We start from the raw sequence: 20,099 nt of genomic DNA, 5'->3' as shown, positions 1-20,099 counted from the left end.
CTTCATGGTCTCTCTGTGGAGTCCAACCAGAGACTCTTAGGAGGCCTCCTGGGTCAGACAGAGAAGAATCCAGGAACCATCCTGAGCGCCATCAACAACCTGAAACTTTTAGAAGGCCTGCTGAGAGAGAAAAAGAAAAATCCAAAAAAGATCCAGAGAGCCATCAACAACCTGAAGAAGATCAACAGTGAAGGAGTCTCTCCTGACAGAAGCATCAACATCTATCACTGTCTGATGGAGATGAAGGATCTCTCAGTTCATCAGGAGATCCAAGAGTTCCTGAACTCAGAGAACAAATCAGAGAAGGAACTCTCAGAGATCCACTGCTCAGCTCTGGCCTACACTCTGCAGATGTCAGAGGAGGTTCTGGATCAGCTGGACCTGGACCAGTACAAGACATCACCTGAGGGTAGACGGAGACTGATCCCAGCTGTGAGGAACTGCAGAAAGTTCAGGTGAGTCCAGAAGTGATTGTGATGATAAATCAGATCAGTGTTCAGATCTTCAACATTCATCTTCTAGCATTTGTGGTCACACATTTCAATCTAACACCAGCATTAGAAGAATCAACACAAAGCAGCATTTAGATTTGATTTCTGGAATCCAGTCCAACTCTCCAGACCTTCCTGATTCTGTCAAAAAGCTAACTGCCCCTAAACCTTCTCACCGATGGCTCCACTCAGAGCTGCAGCTAGAGACTACTGTAGTGATCATCTATTCTGTTCAGTTTCCATTGAGACTTCTGTCTAATCAGATTACAAATAATGAAAGGTTTGAGAATGATTGGAAATCAAAAGATGAAAGAAGAAAATTAGTTTGTTTTTCACACATCAATGATCTTTTTAGCTAAAGATCAAAGAAGGATCATATTTGTCCAAATGAAATCCAGAAACTTCTGAATGGTTTGAACACAAAGCAGACGGTCCAGAATGAGAGGATGTCTTCATTTCCACATGTCAGTCATTCTAGCAGCACATTTCTAGAATGCTCTTTCTTCTGTTCATCATCTTCTATCTAGAGAAATCATTGATCTGTGAATGAAACCGTTTGAGAACTCAAAGAAGAAATGGAAGCATAAACTGATTCTTTCTTCTGATCCTTTTGGTTCCTTTAGTTCAGTCNGATCATATTTATGGAGCTAAATCGAGGCCAATATTATTTGAAACCCAAAAAAATCAAATTAAAATAAATATTGGTGTTTGGTCTAAAATAAATATAAATGCCCCAAACTTTTTGCTATTCGAAAATAAACAGTTATTTTCAGCTTCAAATGTTCTGTTTTAGGTTTCAAACCTCAAAATTTCAATTTCAAAACTTATTTTTCAGTTTCAGCTCTTTGATTTTCATTTACGAATCTGAAAGTTTCAGTTACAAATCTTTTGGCCCCGTTGTGGCGTGTTGGGGCGGGGCTAACACGAGGACCAATCAGAATCGATGAGGGTGGTAACTTCAGTCCCGGTGCGTTCACTGACTGAGAACTGTAATCATTCCTGTCAGAAAATGTCTGTTTAGTCTGTACTGTCATAGTCTGAAGTTGTCCCAAGACGGTGTTAAAATCAGAGTTTTATTGTACAAACGGCGCGTCCAAAACTCTGTTCTAGTCCGTTCAAAGCTCCATCTTGTTGTGTTCAGTATAGGGTTCTCCGGCTGCAGCCTCACGGACTTCAGCGGAGCTCGTTCAATACGCCGGGAGAGACCCGAGCAGGAGCAGCTGCTCTGGTCCTGAACTGTCATCTTTTTCTGATTTTCATGGAGACAATCATTTAAAAAGGTCTCCTTATTCCCCCTCTGGGGTTAATGCGGGACAACCTTCAGACTCAGGTGGTCTTCAGACTGAAGGGGGGGTGCAGGTGTTTGGCTCCGACGTTAGGGAGCTCTGATTTATGGGAACAACCATCACCTCCACATCCAGGAGGAGAGGGGAGACGTGCACGGGGCGTGCACGGGGCCGATTGATCCTGTGGAGGTCCTCCTCAACCCAGCCCCCCCAAAACACAGTCAGGAGTGATCAGTAACTCCTGCTACCGGGCCGGAAAAACCACAAATGTCAAATGTTTACTGGTCCTGAGCAGTTTTAACATGGTGTTCTGTAGAACGTTTTCTACGCCTGTATTTAACTCAAGAAGACGGAGCTTTGAACGGGTCAGAACGGCGTTTTGGACGCGCGGTTTATACGCCATAAAACTCTGTTTTTACACCGTCTTGGGACAACTTCAGACTATGATAGGGCAGACAAAGCAGGGATTTCCTGACAGGAATTATTACAGTTTTAGGAGTCAGTGAACGCACCGGGACTGAAGTTACCACCCTCATCGATTCTGATTGGTCCTCGTGTGAACGACGCCATACGTTAACATGGCGCCGAATAGAGGCGGCCTCCGTTCTGCGTCCAGTGTAAACCCAGGGGTGAGGCTGAAACTTTTGGGGAGCAGAGACGCTGTAACACAAGTAAATACTGAGTGGAGAGAGAGGAAGGGTCACAGTTTAACCCTTTAATTATCGGACCATTTTATCTGAGAATTTGTTTCATATCGGAATTATTGTAATGACGTCATAATGTCCAATATCAGCCGATATTTATCGGTAACTGATATTATCGTGCAGCACTAGCTGAAAATGTAAAAAAAGATTTGAAACTGAAATTTTTAGATTTGAATCCTAAAAACAGAACATTTGAAGCTGAAAATAACAGTTTATTTTTGAATAACTAAAGTTTTGGACATTTATATATTTTCAATTTTACTTATTTCGGTTTCAAATAATATCGGCCCAAATTTAGCTCCAAACATATCTGTCCAAATGAAATCCAGAACCTTCTGAATGGTTTGAACTAGGGCTGTCAGATTTGTCGCGTTAAAAACGCATTAATCTGACATGTTCTTGACGCCGATAATTTTTTTGACGCATTAATCGCGGATTTTCTCATACCTGTCTTTCCATATCGCGCGCAGGCGTCCCTCATCGCCCTCTAACTCACCGGCTGCTCTCACTAGATCACCGGCGGGTCTCCAACCACCGAGCTGCCAGCTAGAACCGGCCGGCGCTAGGACCTGGAGAGCTCCTGCACCCTAACCCGGCTCCGGTTCGTGTGCCAGTACCACGTCTGGTGGTACTGGCACGCGTCCGGGGGACGTTTTAAATGTTCTGGAGGTTTAAGCGTGATCCAGCCCCAGCATAGCGGTCTGTCTGCTGGCATATTCATGGCGTGAGCTCCGCTGGACACGTCGCTGCATCGAGCTGCAGCCAGAGAACGCGGCGGCAGTAACAGACTGTCAAACTATCCACAGTGTATCCCGCTTTTCTCAGTCTTTAAGGTTTTAAAAAACAAAAGTTAATTGGAAATAATAAATCTCTATTTCATTTATTACTGTATTTCAGCAAAGGAGGAAAAGATTTGGTCCTGACAAAAAAAGAACATGAAAATGGAAATTTTATTTTTGATGTTTTTTTATTTTATTTTACTGAACGTTGATTGAAGTTTTGAATTTAAAATGCCCTTCACTTGCACTTGGGCTTTTGTTAGACATTTTATGTTACAGTCTTTTATTGTTTAGAAAGTTTATCTCAATACAATGTTACAAAATAAAGTATTTTTGATGAAAACTATTAATTTTACCATTCTTGTTTTCATAATTAATGTAGAACTGCTAAATTAATCGAAGCACACATTTTTTTTTCTTAAAAAAGGCCACATATTAATTTGCGATTAATCGCAAGTTAACTCAGGACAATGTGATTAACTGCGATTAAAAGTTTTAATCGCCTGACAGCTCTAGTTTGAACACAAAGCAGACGGTCCAGAATGAGAGGATGTCTTCATTTCCACATGTCAGTCATTCTAGAAGCACATTTCTAGAATGCTCTTTCTTCTGTTCATCATCTTCTTTCTAGAGAAATAATTGATCTGTGAATGAAAGCGTTTGAGAACTCAAAGAAGAAATGGAAGCAGAAACTGATTCTTTCTTCTGATCCTTTTGGTTCCTTTAGTTCAGTCAATCATCTGTCATCATCTGCATTCATACAGTCTCTGTTGAAGATCTGAGTCCAACACACAGAAAATCAGGAAATCTGTCTGAAATCTGCTTTTTCATCAGCTTGCATTGATTTGTTGATCCAGTTCCATTGAAAGGACTCATGTTTTAGACGTCTTTCTTCTCTTTTTCTGGATTCTTGTTTCTCTGATGCTTCTAGAAACATCTCAGAGTGTGAGTACAAATTCACCAGAAACTCTTCTGGATCAATCCAGGCTTTAGGAATCTGAAAATCCAGTTTGTGGTGTTGTAAAACCGTTGCGTGCAGTTTTAGTTTTTCTTCATGACGGCGCCGGGCGACAGCCCGAACGACCTGAACCCACTGCTGCTCCTTCAGAGTCCCTGAGACTTTGGAGGCTGCAGCTCCTCACACATCTCACAGTTTGGGTTCAAACTGAGCAGCTGCACGACTTTCTGAAACAGAACAGAGATGAAACACGTGCACACAGGAGCAGAAAGCGCTCACCATGCTCAGAATAGTCCAGGAGGAATGTGGGATACGTGCGTGGAGATGTATTATTCCAGTTGTTGATGGATCTGTCAGCACAGAGAGCTGCATGTTAGTCAGTCACTGCACTCATGTTCACACCAATGCTGCAGCTGATCCTGAAGGAGACGTTGTCATGGAAACAGCTTCCTCATGGCTGGAAGAAGCTGATCTTCAGGATCAGACAGGAGAAGATGCAGATGTTCTTCTAGAAAATGAACAGATGGAAAGAGAAAAGTGGATCAGAAGCAACATTTCAAACTGTCAACATTCATCATCATGATGGTCAGAGTGACAGCAGTCAGTCTCTGTGATCCAGATGTTCTACTGTCAACTTTGTGGTCCAGACCTCAGATCACTGACAGACTGAGGACAGCATGAAGCTCCATGGAGCTCCACCTTCTCTCCTCCAGCTGCAGATGAAAGCAACACAAAGATGAAGGTCTGAGAGAGACTGATGAGGAGGACTGTTTCATGATGAAGATGAAGCTCTGATGAAGAGACAAATGTCCAACTGGAACTTCATCACAGCCTCAATTCATCATCACCTGTTTCTGTCTTTCTGTCTCTTCACAGAATTCCAGAACGATGTGGACTCTCAGAGACTCACTATGAAATTGTGGCCTCAGCTCTGAAGTCCAACCCGTCCCACCTGACAGAACTGGACCTGGAGGAAAATGGCATCCAGGATTCATCCGTGAAGGTTCTGTGTTCTGGACTGGAGAGTCCAAACTGCAGACTGCAGACTCTGAGGTCAGAACATTGAAGCTGCTGGTTGGTTCATTTCTACATTTGTAGTTCTTCACTGAAGCTGAAAGGTTTGGATTCAAAGAGTTTCTGGATTTTCCAGAACTTGAATCATTTGGTTTTTTTCATTGTCATTCAGCCGTTTCTCTATTTCCGACCTGTTCTTGCTGTGAAAGGGTTTTTTTCTTTGTCCAGTGAGACTTGATGAATTTAGAAAAGAAGACATTGAATTTCTGTGGTTTTCAGGGCTGCCACGATTAGTCGATTAGTCACGACTACGTCAACGCATCGATTTGAGTTTGTTTTCTCTTGTTGATCTCAAACTACATTGTGTGCTTTCTAATGCCGGGTCTGCTTTTCTCTGTGACACACGTGCACAGTAGTGCTATTCAGTAGTGATGTCACAGGAAGGTCTAGGAAGGTTCCAGGTATTAGAATAACACGCTAACAGAGCTTGAATATGTGGAAACTTCAGAAAAATCACAGGAAAAAGTGTCCAATGTCATTTCTACAAGACAGAACTTGTGTTCCACAGCAGCTCTACGGTGAAACATGAACACATGAAGAGGAAACGTGACGGAGGAGGATCAGGAAAGAGAGTTTCAGCTAGGCTTGGTTCGTTCTGTCAGTGTCTGGTCTTCTGTTAATTCAGACACGAGTGTTTTGGGCTGACCCAGGTTTTGGTTGAAATGCCTTGATTCAAAGTTTGAGGAACTTTTGTCAAGTTGCTGTTGAGGAGAGGAGTTTCCTGCCTGTGTGCAGGAGACTCCTTCCAGCTTCACGGACACAGGCTCTGTGCTTGCTGCAAGCACAGCTGCTGTGTCAGAAGATTTACGACTGAGCTCTTCTTGTCTGTGATAACCCAAAGAGGCCAACTCACGTAGTCGCTGTATGGTTGCTGATTTGGGGTTAGCAGAAACACCCAAGTGTTGACTCGTGTCAGGATGGAGGTTCTGAATGAAAAGGGTTTTGAAGTTCAAATCTTCCTCCATCCCCGGTTCATTGCGAACTCCAAAGTAGGCTCTCAAGAGTCTATAATAATATGCCTGAGGATGCTCATGTCTTCCTTGTTTGACTGTCATAGCAGCAGTTAAACCAGACTGAGAGTCATGATCAGAAAATTCTTTCTCCAAAGCTTGCCGCAGAAATTGGATGTTGTTTCTCACAAGTTCAGTTTGTCGTTCGATGAACTTGAAGACTTCTCGACTTGAAGTTACTTTGATCAAGTAAATTCTGTCTTCAGTAGTGACATTTGGAAACCTTCGTAGATAAAAGTCAATGTCATTCAAGTAAGAACAAATGTCATTTGAACCACCAGGAATTGGTTCAAACCTGGAAATACTGTGAGCGATCTTGTCAAGCTCTCTGTCAGAGGGAGCAGAAGAACGATCCAAAGCAAGGGAAGCCAGGTCTGGCTCACATGAATCCAAACATGCCTCATGTTTCTGAAACTGAGTCAAGGAAGCTGCTGGGCGTGACTGCAAGTTAGATCCACAACAAAAGCTTTCAACTGTGAAGAATTCTGCATCTTCTTCATGAGAAGGATGAGGTTGAGTGTGCTCAGTCTGCAAAGACTGTTTAAGTTCTTTTCTTACAGCCACTAGTTCTTCAGCAAGAGTTCCACAGCGATTGTTAGCCTTTCCTAGTTTGTTCTTAGCCAGAGCTAACTGTTCTTGCAGCAGCTGAATGTGTTCTTCTTTTGCTTCCAACTGTTTCTCAAAAGCTTTGTTCTCTTGTTCTAGTTCTTCTGGACTCTGTAGTCCTGACTGGATGACACTTTGAGAGTCTTTCTGCACTACATTCACCTCTGTTATTTGACGATGAAGAGTAAGAATGATTATGTCGCGAGCTTGGATCTGCATATTCAAGTTCTTACATTCATTCTTGAAATGACTGTTCTCTTCTTTGAGTCTGCTAACATGAGCTGTCAGCTCAGTCAGGTTAGCATCAGCTTGGGTCTTATGTCGCTCTGACATTTCAAGCTGGAGTTTCAGGAACTTGTTTTCTTCCTGAAGATTTATGACCTTCTGCAAATGTGAGTCAGAATTTCCTTGAATTTGACTCAACAAAGGAGGTTCTTTTTGAAAACCTACAGTTTCTTTGGCTGTAAGGTGAACAAACATTTCTGTTAGAATTTTGTTTCTCAAAGTTTTAGTCAACGCTTCAGTTGCTAGATCTTTGAGAATTGTTTCCATCTCTGCAGTCCTTAGACTGTGGATGGGGCTTTGATAATCTGATAAGAGTCTTTCAGACTTGCTAGTCAAAGTGTGTCCAGGATTATCAAGAAGGTCAACAATGGCAGAAGCTTTAAAATGTTGAGAGTCACCCATATTTATGCTGATGGTTACTTTGTCTAAAGAATTACAGTATTTAGGGGAATTTTCTAAATTCAACTGTTTCCATTTAACAAATTGTCAGCAAGAAATATGAACCTAGCACTTAGCAGATCTGTCTTTAGGTATGCCAAAAGAAAAGAGAGTACGAGTCAACTGTTTTCTGTGACTGAACAAACACTGTTTTACGAGTTAATTGTCATCACCAGAAAACCAGGAAGTTGCTTATCTCAAAGTGAACACAGTCGGGGATGTCACCATGCCAGGCAGTGAGAACTGAAGGAGAACATTCAGATGGGGGTTTCACCCCCCCTCTTCCTCATGGGAGTATGAGCTCTTTTGATCAGATCAGTGGACCAAGACATCCAACAATGATCTTCTGAGAAAAAAGGCCACTCGCAGGTTCTCCAACCAAGAAAAACAATGAATTTTAGAAGAATTCAATTCTTTGTAATCAAGAATTAAACTTTGAAGACAGACAACTTCAATGGAGCAGAGTCACCAAACCATCAGCCACACACGTTTATCACTAACAGTGAATAAAAGACAAGGCAAAACTTAGAGATTACAGCTCAACAATTGAAACACAAGCCCTGGTTTCTCCTTCAGGACTGGATCTTTGCTAGAGGTCTGGGAACAGTGATACCTCTGCAAAAGATTCAGTCTGATCGGAGCAAGACTCCAACGATTTCAGTGACAGCTATTGCTAAGTTTACATTGTAGTTTTGCAGCAGAAGCAGGTCAAAAGAAAAGAGAATCTCAAAGAGAAGAATTCCATCTGACTTAGTTCAAGCAGACAAATTTTAGCAGTACATAACAGTTTAAGTCTGAAAGATTAAACATAAACACTGCTAAAATGATTGAGATCAATACACAAGCTTAACTCAAAACTAGGCTTCAATGGTTGATGAAGCACATCTGTGACAGGCTTGAGTCGATTAGCAATCACTTCCAAGGAAAAGTTTGAAGTTAAGGCTTGTTCAGAAATACTTTGTTTTAAAGTATTTTCAAGAAGAAAATTCAAAGATGGTTTCAACCAAGCAATTCTCAAAAAGTCTTAAATGTCAGGAGAAGTGGATAAGATCCTGTCATCCTAATTTAAACTGTATTGGAGATTCAATACAAAGATTATTTAGGAGTTTGAGAAACGGAAATGTGATTTCAATTAAACATCTCCAAACAAAGGGTTTTATTAAACCAAACAGCACCTGAAGCCATGTTTTCTCTTTCTGAGTGAAAGATGCAGAGACAGGAGGAGGAGGGAAAAGCTCAAAGGGTTCCACAGATACACAGGCAGAAGCTCCGCCCCTAGAAGGGCACACTGGTGATCCTGGCTCAGTCTGGTGGTGACTGCAGCTCTGAAAGGATCTCCAACAGCAAATGAAATGCAGACACAGATGTCTGACTTACTTTCCTCAATAGCTTAGCCTGTTGTTGTTCTACCACTATGTGAGCACAAAATGATGAGTGTATCAGTTTTCCAACCATCAGAGATCAAACATGCAGTTTTCATGCATTGATTAGTTCATAACGGTGTAGTCTCATTTGCAAGGAAACTCCTCACTGCAAATTCTAGATTACTTCAAGACAGTGAATTGGTCGGCTCAGAAGCGGAAGCTCTTCAAAACAACAACTACCACTATTTCAGAGAATATAGTGGGAATAATTCACTTCAGTGCAAGACTTTCGTCAACAGGTGTTTACTCTATCATAACTCCAGTTATGTGACAAGCAAAGGTTAGCAACTCCTTCTGCTCAATCAAAGAGTGATGGGAGAATGATAAGAACTGCTGGAACACGCAGCCAGTAATATCAAATTCCTCCCAGTGTCACATGACAGTCTAGGAACACGCGAGATCTGTTGTACACTAAAGCCCCGTGATAGAAAAATGCAGGAAGTGTTTTATGTTGTTGGATCCAGAGTTTCAATATCGAGTGGACCAAAAAATGTTTTCGTCTTGTAAAGTTCTAAGTAGAATTGCAATTACAGTTTTCATGAAGACAAGCATCTCAACTAATGAACTATGAAAAAATAATAATTTACTTAAATCTTTTAGTTCTGTTTTCGTGCACACATACAATAGAAACTGATCAACTAAACTGTCATAGCTTTAAATCCTGAACTTATCTTCATGCTGCACCTTAACAAAGCTCTGTTGAGTAAAGGCAGTAGAAAGTCTGGTGTTGTAACAGCTCAGACTTTGTTTTTCTTTGTGATTAGGTTTTACAAATGCCTCACACGGGGCACCATAAAAGTATGTAGCGTGAAAAGGGTCAAGTTCAATGAACAATATGACTTTGTCTCGTAAAGGGGCACCACCTTCCAAAAGGAAGGAAAAATTACTCGATGATGAAAGTTTATCAATTTTAGCTTTAAAATTGATTAAAGAGTAATCTTCAAAATCAATCTCAACACTTCAGGAAGTAAATTCTCATCTGAAGGGACCGTATCACAAAGAAAGAACAAGATGGACAACGACTGCCTTTTTGATATTTATTAAGAGATAAGCATAAAAATATATACAAAATAAACAAAGAAAATCAATGTAGTGCATGTGTGTGTGTATGTGTGTGTGTGTATGAATGTGTGTGAAAGTCGGTGGATGAGCAAAGTAATGCCTCAGAACGGTTTAAGAGAAAAATTGTAATCTAAAGAAAACAATGACGTTAAACTGTTCAAGACTCTAGTCTGGATAAATCAAATTGGCTGTTATGACCACATCAAACCGCAACAGTTTTGCTGAGAGGGTCTCCTCACCACGGTGGCTCGAAGCTGGACTTGGACTGGACTTTCAGACAAAGCTCACCAGACAAAGGTGTTTCTCCTGAGGCCGATGAGATGATGAAAGCAGCAGCAGCTTTGGCGCAGGGTGTAGGAGGACGGTCGAAGACTCTTCTGGAGCTTACGACTGGATGAAGTTCTGGTGGTCATCTGGGTTTGCACAGCCAAAAGAGTAGATGGTCGTCGAAAAAGCGTGCTGGATTTAAAGTTCACTGGAGTTTAGTCTCAAAGCGGATCGTTCAGTCAGTTTCAAAAATAAGAAGCACAGGTGGTGATGAGCTTCAAAATAGTTAAAGAAAAATGCACAACAGTTATCAAAAAGATAAAGTAAAATAAAAACGGTCTTGGCACAAATTTAGCTACGTGGGGTAAGTTGAAATAAAAAATAAGACCAAAAAAAATTTGAAGAAGTTTCCTTCTTCTTCCTAGAGCTGTTCTCTGCTCAAAACCCAATCTCCAACTGCACTGATCTGATCTGAGAGTGTGCATGACCTTTTGACCTCAGAGGAGGCCTTGCTTATAGCCAATGGCTGCAGGTACACGTCTCCAGTGGGTCTAATGTTTCTATCAAAACTGTTTAAACTATTTAGGAAAAATAAAAGTTATTTCTCTTAAATGTTGGACTTGCAGTTTTTCTTTAATTTCCCATCCTTTGATAAGTGAAAAGACGTCAGAAGGCATCGTAACATGCTACAATGGTCACAACAGGTTTAATAAAGCATCAGTTCAGAGAGAAAGTTCACCTCTTACCGCTTGTTTTTGTCCAGACGATGAAGGAAAAATATGTTTTAAAGAAACCGGCGCAGTGATACTAAACGTTTGGGCTGTGTGACCAGAACTTCTTTTTTAGGTGTGGTTTATCACTTTTTAATCCACACCCAGCAGCCAATCAGAATCCAGGATTCACCCGGACCATGGTATAATCTAAACTAATCAAAGCCCTCATGCTCTCTTCTGGGTCCAGATGACCCGACCCTTACATTGATGTGTGATCCTCCCATGACAAAGGTGGACAGGATCTCATGTCTGCCACAGACCAGTGAAGATCCAAAATCCTTGATCAAATAGTTCAGCTGCTGTCTTGTGGGTCCAGATGACCCACTTTAATGTAAACATGTCTAGAATAGAACAAGGGTTAAGATGGAATCATTCTGGAACCACAAGAACTCTGTAGCAATCCAAATGAAACACAAACATTCTATCAAAGATCACATTCAGATCTAATCCTTCCAGGAGATCAGAGAGTCAATCTTTATTTCTAAAGCACTTTTCACAGAGGGAAACTCAGTTCTTCACCAAAGTTCAAAGAAATGATCTCATCAACAGCTTTAAACACAGTGTCTATGCTTGAACTCTCCCAGCTTTTATTTTGAAAAGAGGAAGTCAGTACACACTCCAGCAGTCTTGTGTGTCTCTGTGTTTAGCGTAAACACAGCAATACTGGTGCATTTGAAATGTTGGAGCGCCGTTCTCAGAGTCACACTGGACCCTGATCAAGTGAGAGGTTTATCCAGACCCAATGTCTGTCAACAATCCAACGTCAACCCAACTTGACTGCAGTTGTTGTTGACGTCCTCCTCTGCTCTAACTGAAGCAGCTGTTCAGTCACATGACTGCTCTGTGTAGCCTGTTAGCTTGATAGCTGAATCTAGAACAGAGTGTTGCAGCAGGTCTCTGTGATCAACACAAACATCCTTAATGCAGTTGTTAGTCCAGCTTTGCAGCCTCACTTCTGATTTGAAGGAGCTGGTGTCGGCTGGAGGTGTGATCAGCCTGACTGAATGGACACAAAACATCCATGAAAATCCTCCAAACATGACGACCACCAATCAAGACTGCTGCAACCACGTGCACCGCCATGCTGGGGAAGATCATAAGTCTTGTAGAGCAGAATCTTTATCAATGATGTTTGGAATAAAACAGAACATCCATGTGTGAACTCATCAAGACTCGTATGATTTGTGCTTCTACGTCCACAGGATCACTGTCAAAGAGTCACGCCGTGCTCAGTAATCTGCTGCTCTGCAGAAACTATGTCCTAGAAAACAACACAGGTTTTTGGTCTAAAAATGACAGAATCCTCCTTAAAAGACCACTGGGAGTTCTTGAAAGTCTACCCGGCAACAACAAATAACTGTTCAGATTTAGAGAGAAAACAGNTAACAGCAGAAACTCCCTCTTGTGGTGAAACAGAAGACTACACCTTCATTTCACTGATTTGTCTCTAAGTGATGCATTTAAATGTGTATTTAGTCTAAAAATGACAGAATCCTCCTTAAAAGACCACTGGGAGTTCTTGAAAGTTTACCCGGCAACAACAAATAACTGTTCAGATTTAGAGAGAAAACAGTTCCTACTCCTGTCAGAAACAGACTCACTCTCTGAACAGAACCTGCTCCAGAAGAGGTTATGTTCAGAGAGTGGGTTGCTATGGTAACTGACATGCCCCGTAGATAACTGCTGATTTTAGAACAGAAAGAGGAGAATGTAGACCAAGTTACTTTAAAACTTACCCGGATATCCAACATACTCTGCTTTCTGGAACAGGAACCAGATGTTCAATGATGATGTCAAATGATCTTATTCTGCTGGTAAAAGGCTTTTATTCTGAAAGTTTAAGACATTTTGATAAAGGCTGGAGATGATCCTGTGAACAGAGTTAATGAGATCTCTAAAACTACTGTAGATAAAAGAACTTTAAACTCTTCATCACATCAGTTGTCCTATATATTAAATAACATTTTTAGCACCACCTGGTGGTAGTATAAAGAAGGTTAGAACAGCTGTTTCACTAGATTAGTGAAGCTGCATCCATGTTTAAACTGGAGATTTTTGACCAACAGTTTTAAAATGCCTCAAATCTTGATTGCTTTCAACCATCAATACATTGTTAATCTAGTTCAAAGTGGTCTTCAATTCTCACTGAACAATTCACTTTGCAGTCTGATCATGTTTGAAAATGGATTTTAATATTTAGGATTCAAGATGAAGGAATATAATTTAATCTGATGTTTAGATAGATAGATAGATAGATAGATAGAACTTTATTAATCTCCCAAGGGAGAAATTCAGGTGTTCGGCAGCAGAACAGAATACAACAAACACACACAATAAATACCAATAAATACCAATAAAAAAATAACAGATTCATAAAATAAAATAAAATACCAGTTTATATCAGGCAGATTTGTTAAACAGCCTGATGGCTGAAGGGACAAATGAGTTCTTAAAGCGCTCAGTCCTGCAGCGCAGTGAAAGGAGCCTGTTACTCCGTGTGCTCCTCTGTGCAGACATTGTGCTATGTAGAGGATTTCTGGGATTGTCCAGGATGTTTCGGCTTATAGCCTTCATCCTCTTCTGCAGCACAGTTCCCACCGAGTCCACCCTNGGTTGGTTGATGGAGACCATCGTTGTGCCGGAACACTGAAGATGAAGATCATGGGAGAATGGAGATCTGTTGATGTCTACAGTTTTAAAATGAAGTTTGCAGAGTCTGTATGTAAACTGATGGACTGTGGTTCACCAATCACAGTCAGAAGAAGGCGACAAGACTCTAGAGAGGATGTCTGGGGACTGTATAGTAGCTGTGATGGATCTAATTTAACGGAGTGTAGGAAATACCTCATGACTGAGATGGATTTTACTGAGATCACCTGTTCAGGTAAAAACATTGATGGTTCTTTCAATGTCTTTCTCCAGGTTAGAACAGTCTCTTTGATCCAACAGAACAATGTGGTTCCAGTCTTCTCTCTCTGAGTCTGTAAACACATTTGTAAAGAATCCCTCAGATGGTCTTTGTGTGAGTCCTGAACCCACAACAACCCATCAGTCAGAATGTTCTGCCCAACTGAGAACAGCCTTTTGGAGCAGTTCTCCATTCATCTCAATGGGTCTGAGGCTGTTCTGACACTGCTGTCCATGTGACCTGGCTCCAGAACAGCAGAAGATCCACTGAAATGTTCAGATTCTCATTTCTGACTCATGGGGGAGTAACATCCAAAAACCATCAACAAACAGACAGAGCGGGAACCTCCCATAGAAATGCAGAAGTAGTTTGTGGAAATGAAAACTGTTCTGATTGGATCCAGAACAGTCCAGCATCTGTCTTGATCTTCTCCTTTGGATCCACAGAATCCATCAGGCTGGTGAACGGAGACAATCAGTGTTCAGGCAGGCTGGAGGTGAAGTCTAACACCTCCTGGTCCATAGTGTGTGAAGATGACTTTGACCAGCAGGATGCAGAGGTGGTCTGTAGGGAGCTGGACTGTGGGGCTCCATCAGGCCTCCAGGGGGCGCTCTATGGAGAAACAGAGGCACCAGAGTGGAGCAGAGACTTCCTCTGTGAAGGTCATGAGTCTGCTCTCCTGAAATGTAGAAGTTCACAGCTCACAAGATGGACCTGTCCTCCTGGTAAAGCTGTGGAGATCACCTGTTCAGGTAGATCTGCAGGTTTAGTTTCTGTATTTTTATTTTATTACATTTTTTTGTTCAGTGTTTTTTTTTAGGTCTCTCCTCTTATTTTACTCTTGTTTGTTCAGATCCTGATCAGGTGATGTTGGTAGGAGGAGCCAGTCGTTGCTCTGGTGAACTTCATTTGAAACACCACCAAGAATGGAGACCAGTTCAGTTACATCATAGATGGTCCCCAGAGTCATTTCAGGTTGTTTGTCATCGGCTGAACTGTGGTTCATTTGTTTCTGAATCATACAAAAGAGATAGAGGAAAAAAACCTGTGTGGTGGATCGAAACAGACTGCATGAAGAATATGTCTCTGTGGAGGGAATGTGTGGAAGTGGACGATTCTTCAAGCTCTGCCCAGATAAACATCACCTGCTCAGGTAACAACTGTTTTCTCTTCAGTGTTTAACTGTTCAGAAGAACAACATCTCCACACAGAAACACCATGAGGTGTTAGCAAAAGACTTCAGAAGACATTTTTAAAACCTTGATCTTGATCTTCTCCTCTGGATCCACAGAATCCATCAGGCTGGTGAACGGAGACAATCGGTGTTCAGGCAGGCTGGAGGTGAAGTCTAACAACTCCTGGTCCATAGTGTGTGAAGATGACTTTGACCAGCAGGATGCAGAGGTGGTCTGTAGGGAGCTGGGATGTGGGGCTCCTTCAGTCCTCCAGGGGGCGGTCTATGGAGAAACAGAGGCTCCAGAGTGGAGCAGAGAGTTCCTCTGTGAAGGTCATGAGTCTGCTTTACTCCACTGTAAAAGTAGCAGTTCATCTCAGAAGTTCTGTTCTTCTGGTAAAGCTGTTGAGCTCACCTGTTCAGGTAGAGGAGAAGCTTTAGTTTTAGTGCTGTTAACAGAATGACTTCTTTATTTTTACTTCACTTTCTGTTTTCCTCCAGTCTCTTTAAGGTTGGTGGGAACGACCAGCCGCTGTGCTGGAGTTCTGGAAATGTTCTACAGCAAAGAGTGGAGACCAGTTTATGACTATAAATCAGAGGAAAACTGGAATCATGAATCAGCAACTGCAGTGTGTTCACGGCTGGATTGTGGTTCTTCTGTGTTCCAAGAAGTCACAGACAATTCTACACGGAGAGATGTGTGGAGGATCGAGTCCTCCTGTTGGAAGTCACTTTCTGATCACTGTGTCTTTGGTTATGATTATAATTATTATAGTGAGGACAGACTGGAGGTTTCATGTTCAGGTAAACTGATGTTTTTATGTTTTAAACTATGGAGAAAGTTAACTGTCAAAATGAGACGTTTTCTCAAAGTATGTGAAACTATTGTGAAAATGTGAAAACATTTTTTGAACTCAAATGTACACATTGTAAGCTTGAATGAATTATTGAAGATTTAAAAAACAAGAGTTGAAAATCTAAAACTCAAAGTTTTTACTATTTAGCCTAATTTTATGTGGGGGACGAGTCTTTGAGAATATTAAAACCAGAAGGACAGAAATGAAAAAGAAAAACACAAGTTGAAACTAAAATTTTAGGTTTAAAGTTTTTTGATTATTCAAGTTTTACATTTAAATTTTTACTAATAAAATTATAAAATTTACAATGAATACTTTAAAGTTTAAAACTGTTAGCAAATTTAAAGTCTGGTTNGAAAAAGAAAAACAAGTTGAAACTAAAATTTTAGGTTTAAAGGTTTTTCATTATTCAAGTTTTACATTTAAATTTTTACTACTAAAATTATTAAAAATGTACAATGAGTACTTTAAAGTTTAAAACTGTTAGCAAATGTAACGTCTGGTTTTTCATTTCCTTTCATTTTTTTTTATTATTCATGTATTCATTCATTCATCTTCTTGTCCGCTTTGTCCCTTTCGGGGTCGTGGGGGCGCCGGAGCCTAACCCGAATACTGATGGGCGAAGGCGGGGTACACCCTGGACAGGTCGCCAGTCTTTCGCAGAGCTATTATTCAAGTTTTGTTAAAATTGTTATTTTTCTAATGATCAAATTTATCATCTGTTTTTCATTCAGTTATAACTGTTCCTGATTTGACTCCATACTTTAACCCTGTTAACTTTAAATTCAGCTTGAAATCAATGAAGAACACTGAGATACTGGAAAGGCTTTAGAAGAATATGAAATAAACATTTACTTTATTTAAAAAACATCTCAGAAATTTAGTCTGGACTTTTTATGTAATATATAAAAAACTATGAAAAGTTAAACATCCACATTTGATATTCAGTAACTATTTAGTATTCAACCAAATGTTTGATTTTTATTCAGTTTCTGCCACAAATTTTCATTTTGAATCATCACTAATAAGAATAAAATTAGAGGAAATTTCATTATTGTCTCCATATAAATATCAAAGTCCAGGAGAACAAACATCAACGATCAGCTTCTCCTCCATGTTGGTTTTAGACTCCACCCACTGATGACATCATCAACACGTCACTACACTGAGTTCCTGATTGGAGAAGCTTCACATCACATCAACCAAAGTTCAGACTTTTGATCTTTGTAAAAATCTTTAGAATTTTCTCTGCGTTTCCCAAATTGTGCTGCTGCTAGAAAACTGTGCAGCAGCAGACGCTCAAAATGTGCTGCAGGACCTCTGATCGTTTCTGATCCAATCTGGTCTGAACATTAACTTAACGCTGAAACAGGAAACTCCTGCTGAGCCAATGGTGTTCAGAGTGAATCCAGTCTAGGTCTTAGTCACATCCACCCGTCCAGGTTCTGCTGGTTTTTGGGTTATCCGGATCCGTGGAGGATCATAGAGAGAAGCTGCTGCATCTTCAGAGGAGAACAGATGTGAACAGACTCGTACGACCACCTCAAGAGAGGTCATGAAGATGGAACGTACCGTTGTCTTCATGGTATCCTGAAGTATTCAGAAGAAATGTACATGAACTCATGAGGTTCTGGTGAAGCTGTCATACAGAGCTTTTACGCCACACTCTGGTCTTTAGGAATCTGCGAGTATTAACCCCTTACTGACAGATCCCAAATGCTGCTTGTGAGACGTGAAACGTAACAGTAAGACGTCCTCAGGATGTCCAGACCATCTACACTCTGATTATTCTAGAATGAATCTGAATCGCTTCCCTGCATTCTGGCTACGCCCTATTGCTCCGACTGTCGGGGTATTTGAAGCTGTAGTGGTGTCAGGAAGGGTTTTTTATTTGGAGGAGAAACATTTTTTCATGTGGGTGTGGCCTGAACACAAGTTTACATTTAAATGTAAAGACTTTTTGTTTTTGTGTGGCTTTTTAAAGTTGTAACACAAATGTTGTCATGTATTTTCTGAGTGCTGGAAGATCCACATTAACGTAGATGACCAGTGACTATTGATGACATCACTGTGCAGTAGATACAGCCGGATTTGAAGACACTATTTTTTTTCTTGAAGGCCTAAATATAGGAATGGAGAGAAGCTGGAGGGGTAACGAAGCAATTTGGATTTGTCCTTAAATTCCTCATTTCTGAAAGGCTGCAAGTCAGGAGTGCACACTTATCACATGAACAACATTGATGGGATCTTTGTACAGGAAAGTTGACATTTTCTCTTCTCTCCAACAGATTCCCTGGAAAGTCCAAACATCTCCGTCTCTTCCAGCAGTGGGGTCTCCAAGGCTAGAAATCAGGGGTTGCAGGTCTTCTTTGGTACCAGTTTCAGCATCATTTGCTCCTCCCATCATCTGTACCAAGGCGGGATCTTCCAGCTCATCTTCAACAACTCCACCACAACTCTGAACAACACCCTGCCGGCTGTCAATAACTCCGCCCTCTTCTCATTCTTGGAGGCGAGCCACGCCCACCAAGGAGATTACATCTGTGTTCACCACGTCCACATCAACTCCCAAAACCTGACGCTCCAAAGCCAGCAGCTGAGTCTGACTGTTTTAGGTATTTGAACTGATCCTCCACTTGGTTTCACACAAACCACTTCATTCACCATCGTTCTAGTTTCTCTGATGAAAATGCTTCATTTTGGGCTTCAACATCACAACAACAGTTTTGGGTTTCAATGAAACGACTTTTAATAATGAATGTAGTTTGTGTTGTTCTCAGTTTCAGTTTCTCTGACTGAATTCATCATCAGACATGTTGTGGTCCTGCTGATCATGGTGGTTTCAACATCTGCCCTCTACGTCTACTTTAAGGTACTACAGCCTTCCTCCTCGTCATCGTTGTTACCCGACTTCCTGTTGTAACTATGAAACGCGTCTTTTCAGACCAAGAGCAGGCGGATGCAGGAACCCAAGAGAAACCGTCCTGTTGATGATGGTCCAGCTCTGAGGCCAAGAGAGAGGAGGAGACTGCAGGAGAACTGAAAACACACACTCAGCATTTCAGGAAATGAGGTTTCTGAAGTGGAGACGATTATCATTTGATTACAGTTGGAAAAAATGTTAAAGTCTGTTAAAATCAAAGTATTTCTGATCTATAAAATCCAATCTGCAGTAAAATGTTCCAGAAAAACAGCTGATCGTCTTTATAAACACCGACTGATGGAGCTCCAGGATTATTTTGACAGTTTGATTGTTCTGCCGTATATTTGAGTAACAAATGAGAGGAGTCACTCTGAAATGTCCGTCTGTCTTTAATTTGATTCAGATTTCCTCTTAGAAACATTTCTCTTGGTCTGAAATCCTCTGTAGGTCTGTAAAGAGCTGGACCTTCCAGACCATCAAAAAACCTCCTTAGACCTTCATAAAGTTGACTTGTAAATCATTTTAATAACTTTTTTATTTGTTTTGTTTTCATGTGTTTGATCTGTTTAAAATGATGAAATATTATCAAGAGTTTATCGTCTTCTGTTCATCTTTTAGTGAATTATTGTCAAATAACAGAAAAACCAAATGTCTACTTATACCAACAGTTTAGTCTTTGTTCTTTTTAATCTATAAATGTCTTCAATTTTTACAAAGTCTGTGTTTTTATTGTAACCGCTTTTATGTAAGAAGAAATAATGTGTAAATAATCTCTGATTTAGACAATACGGATTAATTAAAAATATTTGAGTTTCATAACTACATTTATTTTGTAGGGAATAATATTTTTTAACAGAATCTGAAAATGTATGAAGATTTGTTTAGAGACTTTTGTTGTGTCTTTTGGAAAGTTTAATTTTATTACAATTTTTTTTGTTCTTTTACATGTTAATGTGTTTTTAAAATGTAAATCAACATCAGCTTAATTACTGGAAATAAACAAGTCATAATAAAAAACGTTTTCATGAAAGCAGAAGCAATAACTTTGTTAGACAGAGAAACTACCACAAATATGACTCA

At 40.6% G+C, this 20,099-nt stretch overlaps 2 protein-coding genes across 2 annotated transcripts; both read left to right on the top strand.

Annotated features, from left to right (window-relative positions):
• Positions 1-6: 6 nt before the first annotated feature.
• Positions 7-5,851, top strand: LOC112138463 (ribonuclease inhibitor). Its single transcript, XM_024261017.2, has 2 exons — positions 7-455; positions 5,095-5,851. The coding sequence occupies exons 1-2, from the start codon at positions 235-237 to the stop codon at positions 5,282-5,284; spliced, it is 411 nt and encodes a 136-aa protein (XP_024116785.1). The 5' UTR covers positions 7-234; the 3' UTR covers positions 5,285-5,851.
• An 8,000-nt stretch (positions 5,852-13,851) lies between these two features.
• On the top strand, positions 13,852-19,125 carry LOC112138461 (scavenger receptor cysteine-rich type 1 protein M130; the record flags this gene model as incomplete). Its single annotated transcript, XM_036211124.1, is given in 8 exon segments — positions 13,852-14,041; positions 14,512-14,817; positions 14,919-15,218; positions 15,357-15,662; positions 15,741-16,043; positions 18,385-18,711; positions 18,877-18,968; positions 19,041-19,125. Coding segments are annotated over 8 exon segments (1,903 nt in total), but the record flags the coding sequence as incomplete, so codon positions are not given.
• Between the last annotated feature and the right edge of the window lie 974 nt (positions 19,126-20,099).

The sequence above is a fragment of the Oryzias melastigma genome, unplaced genomic scaffold, assembly GCF_002922805.2.
Source record: "Oryzias melastigma strain HK-1 unplaced genomic scaffold, ASM292280v2 sc00608, whole genome shotgun sequence".
Taxonomy (NCBI): domain Eukaryota; kingdom Metazoa; phylum Chordata; class Actinopteri; order Beloniformes; family Adrianichthyidae; genus Oryzias; species Oryzias melastigma.
This window is presented reverse-complemented; position numbering and strand designations above follow the sequence as displayed.

Bases quoted from the DNA above. Each gene is read 5' to 3' on its own strand.
- LOC112138463 (XM_024261017.2), top strand. From the start codon at position 235: ATGGAGATGAAGGATCTCTCAGTTCATCAGGAGATCCAAGAGTTCCTG. The intron at 456-5,094 runs GTGAGTCCAGAA...GTCTCTTCACAG, and splicing joins AGGAACTGCAGAAAGTTCAG to AATTCCAGAACGATGTGGAC.